Genomic DNA, 19,015 nt, shown 5'->3' with positions numbered 1-19,015 from the left:
TTTGGATTGGGGAGTGCACAGTGTCTGACACCTGTTGCCACGACAGGGCCAGCTTACCGTGATGGAGGACTTCCCTGCTGTGTTCCCATGCTTCAGCAAGGACTTGGAAAGCTTTCTCTGTGATACAATCTGCAAAAGGAAACAGAAAGAAGATGCTATGTATGTGACTACAGGTCTATCTTTAACCATTCTTCTCTGCAAAATGCTTCATCAACAACAGCTCCACCTGAAACCATCTATGTCCACTTATGAGTCCAGCCTTATTCCTGGGCCTCTCTGGATACAAATTAGCCCCTGCTTTCTCCTTCTGTGTGTTCTGGAAGAATGGGGATTTAGATAACTCATTTGGGAGATGGTGTAATTGTTGCTGAGACGTTCATATCAGAACAAGGAGGGCAGTGTGGAACGTGAACGTCAAGTTAACAGGAACAAAGTTTTGGAACCGTCTGAAATTAGCATCAAATCTTTGCAAAGTAGGTGCCGGGAGGAGGAGGTGTAAATACGTAACTTCTGGGTCTGTAACCTCTGGATTCTATTTTCAATATATACATCAGGGAGCTATCTGTCTCATCAGGAAACCAATGCTCAGACAAGCAACTTGGGTGCTCTTCATGACCCGGTGTCTGCACGCATGCAGGGACAGCTACATCATCACACTGAAGTTATTCTTAGAAGAACTTGCTTGTCCCTCTGATTGCCCCCACCTTTTTGTCTACTGTGAAAGGCAGCAAGCATGGTAAAACACAGTGGCAATAGTGTGTGTCTGTGTGTGTGTGTGTACATAAGCCACGCCCAAAGGAAAAAGAGTTAAGAGAATCCAGATGGTGTTGTGCCTGTGCTTAGGGGAAGCAACATCACCATCTTTGATGTCTAACCCGGTCCCCAGTGATGTGTGTAGTGCTATTGTGTGAGCCCCTCCCTTGAGTGGCAGCTTCTAATCATCAGCACACCTGGAGAGTGGAGAGAGAATATGTGGTTGGGAACTCCCATTTCTCATGCTATCCTGGGGGACACAAATAACTGAATTGTACAAAGCCTCATGCAGAAAGGGGCTGATGGTTACTTTCAGTTGAGCTCATGGGTATGGGAAGAAATCTACCCCTAAGCTGATCCCAGGAACAGTAGCACCCCAACTTCATCTTAATAGGCCCTTATCTAGAAGACCTAGAAAAGCCACACCCTGGTTCTAGAAACAAGGAGTATTGAGATGATAAAGGCTTGCTTTTGTAAAGTTATAGCATTTTCAGGTAATTGTTTTCTTTTTGTTAATCACAGAAAGGCACTGTGTGAGGTTGGGAGACAAGCCATTCTCATACGGTGTGTTTCCTGTCTCTCTGCTAGAGTACTGAAAAAAAACCAGTATTCTAGTCAGAGTGAAGAAGCCTAGAAATGACATTCCCGGGCTGAGCAGAGCGATGATGCAGGATCCTGTGCTTGTGGTGATCACCGGGCTGTGGTCTGAAGAGTAGAGAGCACTTCCAACATGAAACTACCTGGTGGTCACACCAGTGTTGCTGGTCACACCAATGGTAGCTGCAATGACAGCTCCAAGGAAGCCTCCCACTTACAGAGAGCACCACTACGTCAGATGCCTTCACTCTGTAGGCATCTTCTCCCCACTGCACGAGAGACTTTGGGCCAGACATCAAGAATAGGCACAAACAAAACTGGACTTGACCTCACAGAACACAGAGTTTCTTCCTATGAGTCTTGCAGCAGGAGGGTGGGGAACACAAGATGAATAAATGACCAAATACCTGTAGGGTTGCAGACCCCTTCAGCTCCTTGGGTACTTTCTCTAGCTCCTCCATTGGGGGACCTGTGATCCATCCTATAGATGACTGTGGGCATCCACTTCTGTACTTGCCAGGTACTGGCATAGCCTCACGGGAGACAACAATATGAACTAACCAGTACCCCCAGAGCTCGTATCTCTAGCTGCATATGTAGCAGAAGATGGCCTGGTTGGCCATCATTGGGAAGAGAGGCCCCTTGATCTTGCAAACTTTATATGCCCCAGTACAGGGGAATGTCAGGGCCAAGAAGTGGGAGTGGGTGGGTAGGGGAGCAGGGTGTGCGGAGGGTATAGGGAACTTTCGGGATAGCATTTGAAATGTAAATAAAGAAAATATATAATAAATAATAAAAAAATGACCAAACACTGATTATCTATGAGCAGCAAGTGGGCTAGCATCTGACAGGAGACGTTTCCCATTTTCCAGGTTAATCTGCTATCAGAGGCATTTCTTCCTATCCTCCTTGTGCTTTGCCTACATTGGTTACTTACCCCGGTTCTAGTTGATCCCAACAAACCTTCAGGGACTCTACTAGCCACTTACAGGTGCAGATGGATTGTCCCCACAGGCTGGGTCTTACAAGATCCATATTTCCATGCTTCAAGCAAATGTAAGAGAAGTGAACACACGGGAGCCAAGTTGGACCATGGTATATTGTCTTCAGTCTTGGGAATGTGGGTGTGCATGTTCTTATGTGTGAAGTTGCATGTGTACCTGGCTGCATGCACATATGGAGGTTAGAGAGCAATCCTGGCTGAGAGTTTTTGAGACAAGGTCTCACATAGGCCTGGTACATACCAGTCAAGCTAGGCTGGCTGGCCAATGATACCTGGAGATCTGTCTACCTCAACCTTCTCAAGATTATAAATGTATACTTCCACTCCTGGCTTTTATTTATTTTCTTCACTTGGGCACTGGAAGCTGAACTCAGATCCTCATTCTTGGTGACACCCCATTTCCCCAGCTCCCTTTGCCCAGTCTTACCAGACACAACCAACATAGCAGTTCAGGATGTGAAGAACCAGTTACTGTGCACTATCTCCTGCCTTCTGAGTGCTAGAGAGTGAGCCTTTGGCGTCCAAGTGACTAACCAAACCAAATAACAACCCACTTTGTACTCTCTAGGCCTCCAACTCAGCTTCCAAGGATGAATAATCATTAAGGTTTCAAAGCTTCCATGGTGACAATGATAGACATGCAATGGCCTGTCATTGTTGATGCCATTCTTGGAGCTCTCCGGCAAAACCAGCATGGGTGCCAAGCTGGGGTATGGAGAAGTCTGTTCACTGCAATCCCCCACCCCACCCCCATCACACATATTCTGTTGCTTTGTGAGGAGGAGACCTCAGGTCCTGCCTTGGAATGAGAAAGTCAGAGTGACAAGGACCCACCCTGGCTGCAGCTGACATTTGAGGCCAGCAAATAATAAGGTTTGCTTGGCATCAAGGCTAAAGGGGGTTGCACCTGTCACAAATCCTTGAATTTGATTCTGTTTACCCCGTGGCAGGGTCACAGCTGCAGACCTTTGTATGCTGCAGGAGGGTGATGCCCAGAGAGAGCAAATGGAAGCTGAAGCCCCTGGGTGAGCAAGGTTGGAGCACAGGGACATTTGCACCACCAAGAGTCTGCTCTGCACCCAGCCCTGGGTCAATGGAGAGCAGACTCCTCTAGTGGGGAAAACAGCAGTGTCCAACAGCACAGGTCTCCATGTTCCGTAAAGCCCAATGTTAACCAAACAGTCCTCATTTTTTAGGAAAGCCTGGAGTTTCATTTAAGCAAATAGGACCAAAGCCAGGAAAAATAAACATTCAGGCCAGTGTTGTAGCAAGTGTATAATCAGCTGTATTTCAAAAATAGTCATTTGGATACCAGACATGCATTTGTCATGAGGCTGCTTGTAGTGAAAACATTCTCAGAATTCTTTTTATAATCAGCTTTGAAATTGGTGCAGTTGCAAATATTTATTGAATATCTTATATGTGTCAAACATTGGCTCATACGCTACAAGGGTGGAGAGAAATCTGTTAAAATGAATTTATAACATTTATTTTATTTTGTTTTGTTTTGTATTTTTGAGACAGGGTTTCTCTGTATAGCCCTGGCTGCCTTCAAACTCATTCTGTAGACCAGGATGGCCTCAAACTCAGAGATCCACTTGCCTCTTCCTCCTGAGTGCTGGGATTAAAGGTGTGTGCTGCCATTACCTGGTTACATTTTAAATATTTTTAATTTAAGTAAAATTAAATCTCTTTCCCTGGTCATTTTCTCTCGTCTAGCTCCTCCCAGCAGCCGCCCCTTGAACCCTCATATGTCTTACACTCAAGTTGATAGCCATTTTCTTTGATTATTGCTATATTATTGATATTTATGTGTATATTTATATAGTTATAAATGTATGTGTATGCATGACTATGTATAGATACAATCTGAGTCAGTTTTTGCTGTCTTTGTGTACATGCAATCAAGGCCGACCACTCTACATTGGACAACAAATGAGGGTGACTCATCCCTGGGAGAGACAGATTCTGCTTCTCCCAACAGTCAATGGTGTAGAATTTAGTTTTAGGAATGGAGGGGGAGCTGCACATTGGGCTGAAAGGAGAGAGTTTTTTTTTTTTTTTTTGGCTGTTGTTTGTTTTTTGTTTTGTTTTTGTTTTTTGTTTTGTTTTATTTGTTAGAGCCTTGTCTGTGAGAAGGAGGTGGGACTGTTGGAGTGGTGGAGCTGGAACAAGTTTGGAGACCCATGGTGCTGAAGACTGGGGAGGTTTGAAGGAGGTGGGTGAAGATTCCTACACAGGCCTAAGGGGAAAAAATCAGTTCTGTGATCCAGGCATAGGCTTAAGAAAGCCATAGTTCCTGGAGGGACAGGCTGTTAAGGAGTGTTGGAGAAGCTGTGGTGTTCAATACAGGAGCATTGAGGCCTCGCCCTGGGATAGGCTGGACTGTGCAGAGTGGGCGGGGCTGATATGGGAGTGAGTATGCCATTGTCCAATGGGCAAGGAGAGAGGAGGAGGGGTTGCTCTGGAGGTTCGCTAGGGCAAACTGAAAGGAAGCCTGCGTGCCAGAGCCACGTGGGGGACAGAGTGGGCTGAAGAATCGGACTATGGAATTTGGAATCAAATTCGCAGACAAATGATTTGTGCATACCTTTGGAGGGTTAGATTAACAGCCTGGTTCGGAGAAGCCATTGCAGCCGAAATAAGTATGTTGCTGCCAAGACTAGGGAGTTGGAGGTGGGGCTTGGCCAAAACAGGGGACTTGGATTCAGGATTGGAGTCCTTAGAGGCAATGGGGTTCGCTGGCAGGACCATACTTACTAGTAGAGCCTTGCCATAAAACATTGGCTATAGAGAGAGGGATGAGAGTGTGGTTTCCAACAAACCTGGATAGAGGGGAGTTCAGACCGTTGCCCATATGTAAGGAGAAATTTAAGATCATGGAGGATGCTAACATCAAGAATGATCTCTGACTAACCAGTACCCCCAGAGCTCGTGTTTCTAGCTGCATACGTAGCAGAAGATGACCTAGTCAGCAATCATTGGAAAGAGAGGTCCCTTGGTCTAGCAAACTTTATATGCCCCAGTACAGGGGAACGCCAGGGCCGAGAAGTGGGAGTGGGTGGGTAGGGGAGCAGGGCGGGGGGAGGGTACAGGGAACTTTCGGGATAGCATATGAAATGTAAATAAAAAAATATGTAATAATAATAATAACAATAAAGAATGCTCTCTGGTGGCCATTTACTGAAGCCAGGCCACAGAACAATGGTGTTTTGGGGCTCAAAGTCTGAGACAGTTCCAATTTGGATAAATTTCTTAACAGGCACCCCAGGGGGGACTGACGATAGGGTTGAAATTCAGCTTTGCCCATCTCTCAGTCGAAGTGGAGACCCCTAGGCCTATGACTCTTGTCAAACAGTGTCCCTGGGGTCAAACAGTGGTGGGTGGAGAAACCATAGAAAGGACATCTCCAAATCCAAAGGCTCCAGAGAACAAAGTCCTGGTCTACAGTCAGTACCACTCAAAGCCTCCGAGCATAGAGATATCAAGTGTGGCTGTAGGAAGATTGACCAGCTCTACAAGAGGAAAGCCAGAGAGGTTCCGGCAGCTTCCCTGTCCTCTGCGTGAAACTACCAGGATGCTTTGTTTTGTTTTTGTTTGTTAGGTGTAGTCCAAGAAATTGTAGTAGCAAACACACGAGAAGATGGGAAGCTGCAAAAAGCAAGGACAGTGCCCAGGGCTGGAGAGAGCCCAGTTGGTAACGTGCTTCCTGGACAAACAGGAGGACCTGAGTCCAGTCGATAGTACCCATGTACTAAAAGCTGTGCCCAGCAGCACGGGCCAGAAATCCCAGTGATGGGGAGGCAGAGGAAGGTAGATTCTGGAGCAGACCAGCCAGCTAGTCTAGAGTAATCAGTGAGTTCTGGGTTTGTTCCCTCAAATAAGGTAGAAAATAATGAAAGAAGGCACTCAACTTGGATCTCTGGCATGTGTGCACACATACACACACACACACACACACACAGAGACAGAGGGAGAGAGAGGGAGACAGAGAGACAGAGAGACAGAGAGACAGAGAGACTGCTCTCTCAGGACACATCTCCATTCCATTCTTTCTGACAATTTTCACTTTTCACATGGCTAGCCCAGTTTGTAGGGCTGATGATACTAATCTGTCTTTTATTTTTCTCCTAGCACCTTGCCTGCTCCTCTTCCTTCAGAAACAGATTCATGGTTTCCCAAGTAAAGGTCAACCAAGTCTTCTACACCTGCCGGCTGAGCAGGATCCCATAGACTCCTGACTCTCCCACACCACCCTGTCCCTCTTCAGCAGGAAGTAGCCAGATCTGAATTGGCATCCCTATACCCAAAGAGGTCAGAATGTTAGGCTGGAACCCTGATCACCTCCTGCACAAGCTGGCAAGCACCACCTGAAAGAACTCCTTCCCCGCAACCCCACAGAAAAAAATCTCCCCATCCATTTGGAGAAAACTTTGGGTTAACCTGCGATCACTCCTCATCTCTGTGCTTCTGTCAACCCACCCAGGAGTGCCCGCCCAGGAGCTCAGTTTTTAACTATGTATAGACACAATCCCAGCTCCTAGCTGGCACATCATCACTCTGTAAAACCCCCTTGCTTTAGCCTGGATGTGTGACTTCACTGACACCCACCCGTGAGATCAGTGAACCCACCCTAGAGGTGACTCCTAATAAACCTGCTTTTATCTACTTTTAATCTGGTCTAATCTGGACTATATCTGAGTCACCTAGGAAGAGAAAATGCCTGTCACTCGTATTTCCTGCCCACAGATACACAAAACAGGAAGTGGGAAGAACTACACTTTTGGGGACAGCTTTCAGCCAAGGATGGGCAAACTTGGTATATAAACACCCCATCTCCTTTTCTTTGAACTAGAAAGTAAGAATACAGTCAGACAAATAACTTCAGTGCACTGTGGCTGGCTTTGCTACTTTGTGGGTTCTTCTTTCTTCCACCATTCTCCACCCTTCTTCCACCCATTCAACACTTTAACACTAGATAGGAGAGACAGAAGGATAGAGAGAAGGTGGTGGATGAGAGAGAATTCCTAAATAAAGTTGTGGATCAGGAGGGGGGCAATATTGTTATTAGAATACTTCCTGCTGATTAGGGCGTTGAGGTCCTTGGGACAAGTTTGATTTTTGCCATCAGGATATCTATTTTTCTTTTTCTCCTTATTTCTTCTTTGTGCACTACTACTCACGAACCAAGACCAACAAGGACCACCAACAACCAAACAACAACCTACCCCACTTCTGGGAGTCCCTAGCATGTATATATCTTCTGAAGAGTCCCCAAAATTCCAAATGTCACACAATTGCAGGAACTATCTGCAGCTGATAAAAATCAGAGCACGAGGCAAATCATAGTCAGCTGCTGTAGACAATTTGAAGCAGTCCCACATCCCACACCTAGGATTAAAACAAAATACATTCTTCCAATATTTCTGTGTTTTAAAACATCAACAACAACAACAACAAAAAACAAAAACCAAAACCAAAACAAAACACAACAACAACAACAAAAACCACCCAAACCTCCAAATTCTTACTACAGTGCATAATGTGATCCGATTTTAAAGGTGTACTTAAAGGGCCTTTTAAACTAAGTTGTCCTGGTGGGACTTCACCAAGGAGGAAAACTTGTAGCACTTCAGAGAGGCACAACCTGCCTCCCCCATCTTTCGTTTTGGGGATAAAGCTAAGGCTTTTTTATCCCTGAGTTACGTCCTTCTACTTCAGTTTTACTTTTTATTGTGAGAGAGGCTCTCAGTAAGTGTCCCAGGTTGTCCTTGAACTCATTCTGTAGCTCAGGCAGCCTTTGGATTTGAGAGTCTCTTGCCTCAGTCTCTTGAGTAGCTGGAATTAAAGGCGGGTATCATGAAGTCACGCTAGAAAAACACAATTCTGAAGCTGTCTTGAGCATGCAGGAGAGAGGGTGGCAGTATGCCTGTGCCACTTAGACAAACTAAGTATAGTCTTCAGCCTTTAGGTCAGTGCTCTCCACATATGGGCCATGATGACCCCTCTAGGGGTTGAAGGACCCTTTCACGGGGATAGCAATAAGACCATCTGCATATCAGGTCTTTACATTATGATTCACAACAGTAGCAAAACTGAAACTATGAAGGAACAAAAATAATTTTATGGTCGGGGGTCATAACATGAGGAACTGTATTAAAGAGTTGCAGCATTAGGGAGGCTAAGAACCAATGCTTTAAATGGACCATCCTAGGGAGGATGATTCAGAAGGATAGAGCAGGTAATGGTAGCAATGGGTGATCTATTGGTTTGGGCTTCCTGCCTTAAGCATTCTATTAAGTAGGGTTCTAATTACTTCGGTGTAATTACAGGCTTTTACTCTTTCTCTGACTTCATTAGCAAGAGTTGGAGTGAAGGAGAGGGATTTAAGGTTTCAATCCTTCTGAGCACTAATTACTCACCTTTGCTTTGTTACTAAGTATGGCTCCATTATCATCCCAAATGACTCAGTTTAGTGACTAGTCAGAAGCCACTTGGTCCCTCATCCCACCCTGCCTGCCATACCATGAGCAATCAGGGAAAGAAGAAAGGGTTGTTCACGTAGCTCAGTGTCCAGTCCATAACATTCTAACAGGGGAAGGGTAGGCAACAGCTTATCCTTGTTTACGTCAAGGCAATCAAGCATTGGCAGTCTGTAGAGCTGGACTCTATAGACTTTGCAGTTTTAAAATGAAAGATGTTAACCCAACTTTGAGGTAGACAGAGTGTCCTTATTGTTACCAGTTAAAAGTCACATACTATTTGAGTCATACTAAATACAGCCATGTGGCAGCTGCTGCTATAAAGGGCCTGTAGGTACTAATGGGCTTAGTTCTCATGGTGGCCATTGAAGCACTGCTATATGCTCACACACAGGTGAGAACTGAGGCGTGGAGAGCCTGTAGTTTGCGAAGGCTGACCATCTAGCAAAGAACTACAGACTTGAAGCTTAAAGCAAGAGCAATTACTTTTATGGAGCTCTAGAGGGCAGAAGTCTGAAACCAAAGGGTTGGCAGGGCCATGTTTCCTCAGAGGATCTTGGGCCACTCTGAATCTTGTCCCTGCAGCTTCTGGTGGCATCTCTGTTCCTCTGCTTTTTTCCCTGATAACTGATTCACTCTTCTTTAGATGGCCCTCTCCTCCTCTCTCACAAAGACCCTTGTTAATGCATATGGGACTCGTCTGGCTCACTCAGGGTCTCTTCATCTTGAGATCATTCATAAAGGCTTTTGCTAGTTGGGGTCATGCTCACAGGACATGGGCAAAATTTGTGAAGGCTATCATTTAGGCCATGACAGAAAGCTAATTTACTGAGACTTTCACAACCAGTAAGGGAATCTGGGATCTGAATCCAGACAATCGAGTTATAGCATCCATGTTCATTAGACTGTTAGGCCTTCCAGGGATGACAGAGGCATTACTACACAATGCCACTATACCATCTACGCCAAGAACTGCAAGGAAGCTGTAGATTGAAGCCCAGGTGTGGGGCCTTAAGGAGCTTCATCAGCTGTACCCCAGTTTCTTAACCTGTGAACTCATGATAATATTATCTATCACACGTATTTCTCAAGTGCATAATGAGCATTTACAAGATTCCACAACCAGACAACAGGTGTTTTGAAAATGCTTTCTTGCCTTCTATGCCATCCAGTCAGTCCCTACTTAGAGATAATTACAGTCCTCTATTTATTGACTTAGACTGGGGTCCGGAGGTAGAAAGGGAGTGTGTGAGGCATTGAAGACACCTCAATCAATTGAAGATTGATTAGGGTCTCATGATCAGATGATAGGTGGGGTGGGGAGTTTGGGGTGATGGAAGGCTTCCAGGTTTCCTTTCTCCGGCATCTGGGAGGATAGAGGTACCATTCACTGCATGGACTCCACTAGAGGAAGGATGGGTGATAGAAGACAGTGAGCTTGGATTGGGGATATTGAATCTGAGATGTCTGTGAGTTATCCTTTGACTTGTTACCTATATTGTTGGATATTTGAGGAAGTGTCCTGGCCTGGAAATCTCCAAAGCATAAATACTGAATGGAAAAGAAGGGACAGACATGGATTATAAGAAAGGGAAAGAAGGCAGGGATAAGAGTGAGCCAGCCATCTAGGCTGAGCCCTTAGCAATGTCATCATACTGTACTTTACCCCCAACCCTTGGACAAACCCACTAGTGGGGAACTAACCTCCAGGTCCATGGTGGAGTGGGGGGATGGCATTCAGTCTTCTGTCTTCTCCATGCTCATCTATGGCTGGGGAAGGGTCTATGTGGGGGAGTTGACATTTAATTCATGTCAAGGTCTGTCTTCTCATTCATGTGATGATAAAAGCTTCAAAGAGAGACTCATTCAGAAAGGAGATGTTGGAGCTATTACTTAAGATGTAGTAGAGGGGACCTTTATGCACCAAGCAGGGATGTGTGTAAGTTGGTGCAAAGTTTCTGGGTGGATCACTAGCTTTGTTTACTGTTAGCATTTAGTAAACTTATTATTCAATAAGAGATGAATAAATATATGGACAAAACATATCCAGGACTGAACAGGGCAAACATACTCCAAGTTGCTTAAATCCTCTGACTCCTGTGTCTGGAAAAAAAAAAAAGCCATTTCTTGGCTTAAAGAGCTCTCTGGCACTCCATTTGTGAATATTAATCAGAAATACTCCTGGATTAATCTACCTCCTTGTGGAATAAAGTGCCCCATGCTAGGTATTCGTGACTACTTTCACAGTGGCAGCATTCAGGAAGAACAGCACATTTTGGGTTAAGTTTACAAAGGGTTGAGCTGGAGAGAATGGCTCAGCAGCAAAAAACACTTGTTGCTCCTCAGTGGACTGGGGTTCGATTCCCAGCACCCACATGGAGACTTATAACTGCCTGTAACTGCAGTTCCAGGGAATCTAATAGGTGTGCACAGAGTGCACACATATGCCTGCAGACAGAACACATGCCATACACATAAATTATAGTAAATAACGTTAAAAATATTTATAAGGGTTGTAGAAATCGCATTCCATTTGATTTGAGGGATGTGATGGAATGCAGAGTCCATGTTGAAATCAACTCATCTTAATTTTGAATTGGAGCTACACTCCAGTGTGATCTTGGGTGAAGGAGTTGAGCTTCCAAGGTTGCTGACTCTTGTCTCTAATCTATCAATTAGAGATAATGGTGCTCTCATTTGACACAATACTTCATGATAGAATAAGGTTTCATGGAAATTGGTCTTTATTTTCTCCCTTCTCCTGCCCCTCCCCCTCCCCCCCCCCCCCCCCTTTCCTTCTATCTAACACTTAGAGAAAGCCAGTGGGAAAGCCTGGGGATTTTTAAAACTGTTTTAATATTTTTCTTATTAAGGATATGAAACAGGGCAGATGTAATATAGATTAGGAATATGAGAAGAGCATCTTGGAATTCCGTGAATCCAGATGTCTCATGTAAGCTTTTGCTGTGCCAGTTTGCAGGCTTCTGTTCTTGCCTGAGTGTTGTTGTAGTTGTTGATGTTGCTGTTGCTGTTGTTGTTGTTGTTGATGACGATGATGATGATGATGGTTGTACAGGTAGCAATAATGGTAGTGATCATTATGCTGCTGCTGCTGGTGGTAGTGATGGTGATAATAATGATTAAGATAGGGTTGTAGTTATGGTGCGGGGGTGATAGTGATGGTGATGATAGAGGTAATTATTGATGTTGGTGACGGCACTGATGGTGATGGTAATGGTTGTGGTAGTGGGGACGATGTGATGCTTATGATGACTAATGGTGGTGATAGTGTTGATGGTGATGATGGTGATGACGACGACGACGATGATGGTGGTGGTGGCAGCTGTGGTGGTAGCAATGATAACTATGATACCATCAAGAGCACCAAGGTCATAAGTGCCAGCCAGACCTAAGATGAAATGGTCAGCTATGAAAGTGATTTATTACTACGAAGTAGCCACAAAATTATGTTGTTCAAAGTGGGGCATTTTAAAAATGAAAGAAAAATGTGATTAATTAAAACAACATGATGTGTTTAAGTTAATATGGCCTAGGCAAATGGAACCACAGGCTACAGTCTCATTTTATGTCTCTCGCATGAGAGTGTACAGTCCCTTTCCACAGAAGTGTTCAGAAGAGGGCACACTCCTCAGCGGGAAGAGAGCTTTGTCTCCTCAGTTCTCAGATGTCTGATTCCACTAGGGCCCTGTCAGCAAATTAATTGTAACAGCAGAATTCTTGCTTTGAATTTCAACAGAGGGGAGAGGGGTTGGCAGGATTTCTGCTCCTTCATTTCTCTGACTAGTGAGGTCAAGAGTCTTGCCCTGAGCCTCCGTGTGGGCAGATGCTAAGGAAGTAGGAGACAGGGCTGGAGTCAGCTTACTCTGGGCCTTTGGGAGCTGGGACTCAGGAGTGTGCACCTTGGATGACCTGTACTGGTGCACAGAGAAGCCCCAGAGGCCCACGTTCCATGTGAAGCAAGGCTAATTAATTCATACCTGGCCTCATTTTGCCCTGGGATCTAAATCTAAGACTCTTGGGAGTGACTTTGTAAACCGAGCAGGTAACTTTTCTTCCTCTAAACTTTATTAGATTAATTCAACATACAAATATTATGTTTCTCAAATTCAGCTTGAATCAGCTCTGGGAGAATCTCACAACCCCTTTGCAGAGGCAATGGTGGTTTCTTAAGCTATTTGTTATTAGTGTCCTGGGCCTTCCTAGGTCTCTTCGGTAACCAAAAGTAATATTACAAAAGCTCAGAATCAGATTAGCTAGGTCATTTCTACTTCCCATGGGCAGAGTGTTGGGGACCAAGGTTTTCTCAAAAGCATCTTAGGACAACTTCTCAAAAATCTTACAAATAAAGCACTCCAGAGACTTTTCTACTGACATCCTGGGCTGAAAATCTGCATATATTGTAAACGTTTATCAATGGTTTAAGAGTCTCTCTCTCTCTCTCTCTCTGTAGTTCTTGCATGTGTATTTGCATCTACATGGACATTTATATATGTGGGAGGTGGAGAGGTTAAGAATCTTTATAATGTATGTTCCATCCTCTTTTGCTTATTTATGGATGTTCAGGATGTTTTTACTAATACTCACTGTTTGGTTTTTTTTTTTTTTGCGTGAATATGTGTGGTATATGGTTGTGTGTGTGTGTGTACAGGTGCATGTTTGTGTCTGTCTATCATCTGTCTTCTTGTCCTCTCTCTCTCCCCATCTCTCCATCTGTCTCTCTGTCTCTCTCTGTATGTCTTGGTGTATCTCTGTCTCTCAGTCTCTCTCTCTCTCTCTCTCTCTCTCTCTCTCTCTCTCTGTTTCTGTCTCTGTCTCTCTATTTCTCTGTGTGTGTGTATACAGGTACATGTCTGTGTCTGTCTATCATCTGCCTGCCTGTCTCTCTCTCTCCCTGTCTCTCCCTCTGTCTCTCTGTGTATGTCTTGTGTGTCTCTGCCTCTCTCTGCCTCTGTTTCTCTCTCTTCCTGAAACCTGTGTATCATGATGTAAAGCTCTCGTGTACTGTTTCAGCACCATGCCTGTCTGCTTTCCACCAAGATGGTTACCGACTAATCTTTTAAAACCATAATCAAGTCTTCAATTAAACGCTTCCTTTTCTAAGTTACCTTGGTCGTGGTGTCTCTCAGGGCAAGAAAACAATAAGTAAGGCATGAACTGTACCCTGGAGCCAACCAGGGACTTCAGGTTCTTCTGTAAATAAATAATGACAGTTCTATTTGACCACTGTGGTGGTTTCCAATCCTGGTTTGCTTTCCACTGTTGTTGTTCTGAGACAGGGCCTCTCTGAACCTGGAGCTCACTGTTAGTCTGGTCTGCCTGGCCACCGAGCTTCGGAGTTTTGTCCCTAGTGCTGAGATTATAGAGAGTCACCAATTAACCTGGATTTTAGGTAAATGCCTGGGACCCAAACTCCAGCCCTTATGTTGTGTGGCACACACAACTCGTGAACTCCTGAGATCCTTTGTTGTACTTTTTTTTTTATCATAATGACACTATATATTCATTGTAAGAAGTATAGAGAAACACAGCTGGGACATTACACACTAGCTATAGTCTCACAACCTAGAAGCAATCATCATTAGCACCTAGATATATATCCTCCTTAGCCTTTGTCCTTTGAACAAACTGGAAGCTTACTGACCACCACCATATTTTTCCTCTCTTTCTGAAAGAAAATATGAGACACTGTTTAATATTCTTATGACTTGTTAGGTATTCTGAAAGGCGCATTATCAACACTACCTAAATTTCATTCATAACTTGAAGAAGTCAGGAATATTCACGTTTTAACATAATTGAAGCAAACTTTATAAGGTTAAAATTCATAGTGCAGAAAACTTTTTTTTATAAGAATGGTTTGAGGGGAAACATTATTTATTAAAGAGCTTTGGTTACTGAGGTTTAGCAAACCAGTGATCTGGCCTATTGACAAGGCTGTTCATGGTGATACAGTGGCTTCCGGCTCCACACTGGGACAAGGGCAGTGTATTCTTACCTGGGACTCGGGATGCTGACATCTGAGAAGGGCATCAAGACAGCACATACAGAGGAAAGGTGAGTGGCAGGTGGTGGGACATGTGTGCTACATCTCAGAGACAGGGCCAGGGTGCATGGATAGCCAGTTCTGAGCTATGTGGACTAGAGAGTCTAAGGAAAGCTGGTTAGGAATGAAAAAGCAGAAGCTGAGGTGGTCTCAGGTGTAGGCACTAAGTGGTTCCTTGCCTGGGTAAGCTAGTCTGGGTGCTGAGTGCTTTGTACCAGCCTGGCTTAAAGGGTTAAGGCCAGGACAAATACCTGGAGCTGTTTTTCAGCACTGAGGTGGGAGTCCTTGCAAACTGTCTTTCAATTCCAGCTGTCTTAGCCTCCTTCTCTGCATTAAATAAGGCTAAGACAGGTATTAAATAGCTGAATAGATGTGAAACAGGGCCCATAAACATAATCCCATTTAAATTGCCACTGCATATATCTTTTTAATAGTATCTTTGAAATGGAATGGGCACAGGATTGCTTTCACTAGGGAAGCGGGGTGCCAGGGTAGAGCAATGCCATCTGTTATTCAATGGCATCTAGGACTTAGCAACATGGAACCTCTGAGTCACAGATGTGCTGTAGGGGTGCATGTGGGCTGTGTGGCGGGGACTTGGGAGACCACTTTTTAAATGAATGAGTACAGAAAAAAAATGCTTTGTTTCTGAGGTGAAAGGCAAAAAATGATTGACAGCCACTGACTCTGGATGGGGAGGAACTCAGAAAGGAGCTGACCCTAACCTTCCAGAAAAGAGAGAGATGAAGTCCATGACCCACATGTCCCAGAGAGCTTAAACAGCGTGGCAAAAGCCAGATAGGGCCTGGGTGGCAGCCACCTGATGTACAGGGCATGACTCCAATTGCAGACCCTCTAAAGGAGGTGCAAAGCTCTAAGGGAAGACTTCCAGAGGAAGCGGGGACTTTCCTAGAGTCTGAATTTAAGGTTACTAGCTTGAAAGAGCTAGCAAAGAAAAAAAGGAAAGAAAGGATTTTATTATCTCTGGAGAGGTTGGGGCTTGAATCCCCACAAGTACCCCGAATCCCATCTGTGAGCAGAGCATCAACACTAGAGAGCAGTACTGTTTGCCAGGCTTCCACAGCTGGTCCAGGGGAACTGAAGGAATGATGCTTACCTATGACACCACTCACTTATTCAGGTGCCACTGCAGTGTCTCTGCAAAATTAGGGAAAGCTTTGCCTCTGAGAAACAAAGGGGAAATGAGTTGCTTGCCATAATATGTAAATTTAACTTCCCCAGACATCATTTTTAATGCACAAAAGAAGTAGATATTATTGAACAAAATGACTTAGAATCTTGCTCTAGGCGTGACAGTGAGTTCGGATGCTACTTTTGGCGTCCACAAATGGAGACACTTTGACCCTAGATCAAATTCCCATAGATTGTGACAACTTAAGATCTATCGGTCTTTTCAAGGGCCATTGAGCTGATATCATCTGGACATCTATCTCTGTCAGGAAGAAAACCCATTGTCTGGATAATAGGTCTATTTGACTATACATAATGGATAGCAGAAATAAGCAGTGGCAGCCAAGATCTCCATCAAGCTGAGGAGATGGCTCGTGGTTAAAGAGCTTGCCATGCAAGCATGTGGACCAGAGTTTAGACCATATGAAACCCAAGTGAACACAGGGTGGGCATGATACTGTTGTGGGGCAGTGGATCATGCCAGGAAACTTGGTAAAGTTGAGTGGGTTCAGAAACCCCGGCACGGCACCCATCTGAGGACAGTAGGAGTTTCTCTGCTCCCTACCAGATCCTTGGCCTGGAACATATAACCACACTCTCCACATAGGGAGCTGACAAATGGTCATGTAGATCACAACAACGTTCTCCATGCTAATGAGGTATCTAAATGGGCCCTGAGGGCTTAGTTAATAAGCTTCCCTTTCCAGACATTTCTTCTTCCAAAAGGTATTTAGTCTCTGGTCCACCCTGAGGAAGTGGCATGCACTCATTTCCCATGATGAACAGTCAATAAACAGTTTGAAACCAAGGACTGTCTCTCTCATCAAGACCAGCCATGGGGAGAATGGTGAAAGCCTTTGTCTACTGAACTGCAGAAGGTTCTTCTGTATTTCTGGACTCTCTACCACTGAGCAAGCTGGTGTTCCCCTTCCCCCAGCCCCAGGCTCTTAGCCCACGGGCCTACTCCATTCCCAACTCCCCCTGACTTCCAGCTGCATCTGGATATTCGGGAGTTTGGAAACCCCTGGTCCTAGTCTCCTCACAGGCCTGTGGTCCCCCTCCATTCCCAACTCCCTGTTGTTTCCAGCAGTGACTGGACACCTGGGAGTCAGGGAACCCCAACTTCTGCCTCAGCCTATGTCATTTCTCACTCAAGCTGAGGCCACCACCCAAGGCTATGTTATCCTATCCTGAGTGGTGCATTGGCCCTTCCCATAAACCCAGCACCCGATGTCAGTGTAGGGGAAATGCAGTCTAAGGCCTCCCATTTCACCTGCCCAAGTGGCATTCCTACACCCTAGTGTCAAGGCAGAATGTGGGACCACACCCTGTAATTACAGTTTCAGAAGGCAGAGACAGGGGATTTCATGAGCAAGCTGGCTAGGGGAACTAGCCATGTGGGTGAGTTCCGTATTTGATTGATAGAGCCTGACTCAGTGTGTAGCATGGAAGAACAACTAAGGATGCCTTCTAACAGCAATCTCTGAGCCTCTGCATGTAGACAGATGAAGGTGCTCATGCCCCTCTACACACATATGCACCCCCACACATGCAAAGACATATATACACGCATGACAAATAGAAGAAGAGGAGGGGTGGGAAAGGAAAAAAAAAAGCCAGTGTGTATTTGTAATCCCATCACCAGGAAAAGGAAACAAGGGTGGATCCTTGGGGTTCACTCATTGGCCAGTCAGCTGGGCCTACTTGATGAGTTCCAGACAGGTAAGAAATGTTATCTCAAAAAGCAAGGTATATGGTGCCCTAGGAATGATATCTGAGATTGTTCTCTGATCTCTATAAGCACATACATACACAAGCACTGCTCCCCTACAACATTCACCTGAATGCACACACACACACACACACACACACACACACACACACACACTCATGCATGCACATCAAGAATATAACCCATGAGCCATGTACAGACTCTGTTGTACAAATGTTAACTTCATGATAAGCTCTTGCTTCTGGGTCCTTAATTTCTCTAGATAATTTCTTACATCATTGGTTTATTTTATCACGAAAGCTATTGATAGAGTCTGACTCACTAGCAGATACAGGCTTCTCAGAGTGTAGTCTCTGGTGCAGCAGAAGGGGTGTCAGTAGGGAACCTGGAAATTCTGACCATGGGTCTCCCATGAGATCCTTGGGATCAGACACTCTAGGATAGGCCAATCAATCTACATTTTTATAGGTTTTTGGATCAGGGTCTGGAGAGATGTGCCAGTGATCACAAGCACTGGATATTCCAGCACAGTACTGAGGTTTGATTCCTAGCACCCACATGGTGTTTCACAACCATTTGTAACTCCAGTTCCAGGGGAACTGATGCCCTTTTTAGGCCTCCATAGGCACCAGGCATGCATGTGGCACATAGTGTGCTATCCTTCTGTTACAAACAGGAGCCAAAGAACCCTATGCCGCCAAGACCAGAACCCCTAGATGGCTCACAGACAGAGTTCTCAGTTTTAACAGACAGATACAAATTTTATTCTGGAGAATAAAATACACTGAGGGGCAGCCACATGGCAATGAAGAAGGGGGATTTAATGTAAATGCTGCTGACCCATAGAAAAGAGAAAATGCCTCTAAGAACTTAGGCAATGCATATGTTCAATATGACTGAACACAGAAGGAATCCTGGCCAGGTGGGGATGCCCCTGGGTGCTGACTTTGTACGATTCTGCCTTTAAGAGATTGGCAGTCACTCAAACATTTTTCAGAGAGCCATGCTGAGGTCTTTTGATTTTAAGATTTATTTTGTTTTTAATTATGTGTATACTGAACAGGATCTTGGATCCCCTGAAAATGGAGTTACAAGAGGTTGTGAGCTGCCCAACATGGGTACTGGGAAATAAACTCAGGCGCTCTACGAGAGTAGCAAGTGTTCCTACTTGCTGAGTCATCTCTCCAGTCCCT

At 44.8% G+C, this 19,015-nt stretch overlaps 1 protein-coding gene across 3 annotated transcripts in view; it reads right to left on the bottom strand.

Moving 5' to 3' along the window:
- The window catches only part of Cpne4 (copine 4), a 456,744-nt gene that overhangs the window by 129,623 nt on the left and 308,106 nt on the right, over positions 1–19,015 (bottom strand). For all 3 annotated transcript variants that reach the window (XM_021171653.1, XM_021171654.2, XM_029482117.1), the window contains exon 4: positions 58–129. In XM_021171653.1, coding sequence (XP_021027312.1) covers positions 58–129 — 72 coding nt within the window. The remainder of the gene's footprint in view (positions 1–57; positions 130–19,015) is intronic.

The sequence above is a fragment of the Mus caroli genome, chromosome 9 (assembly GCF_900094665.2).
Source record: "Mus caroli chromosome 9, CAROLI_EIJ_v1.1, whole genome shotgun sequence".
In the NCBI taxonomy this organism is placed as follows: Eukaryota; Metazoa; Chordata; class Mammalia; order Rodentia; family Muridae; genus Mus; species Mus caroli.
This window is presented reverse-complemented; position numbering and strand designations above follow the sequence as displayed.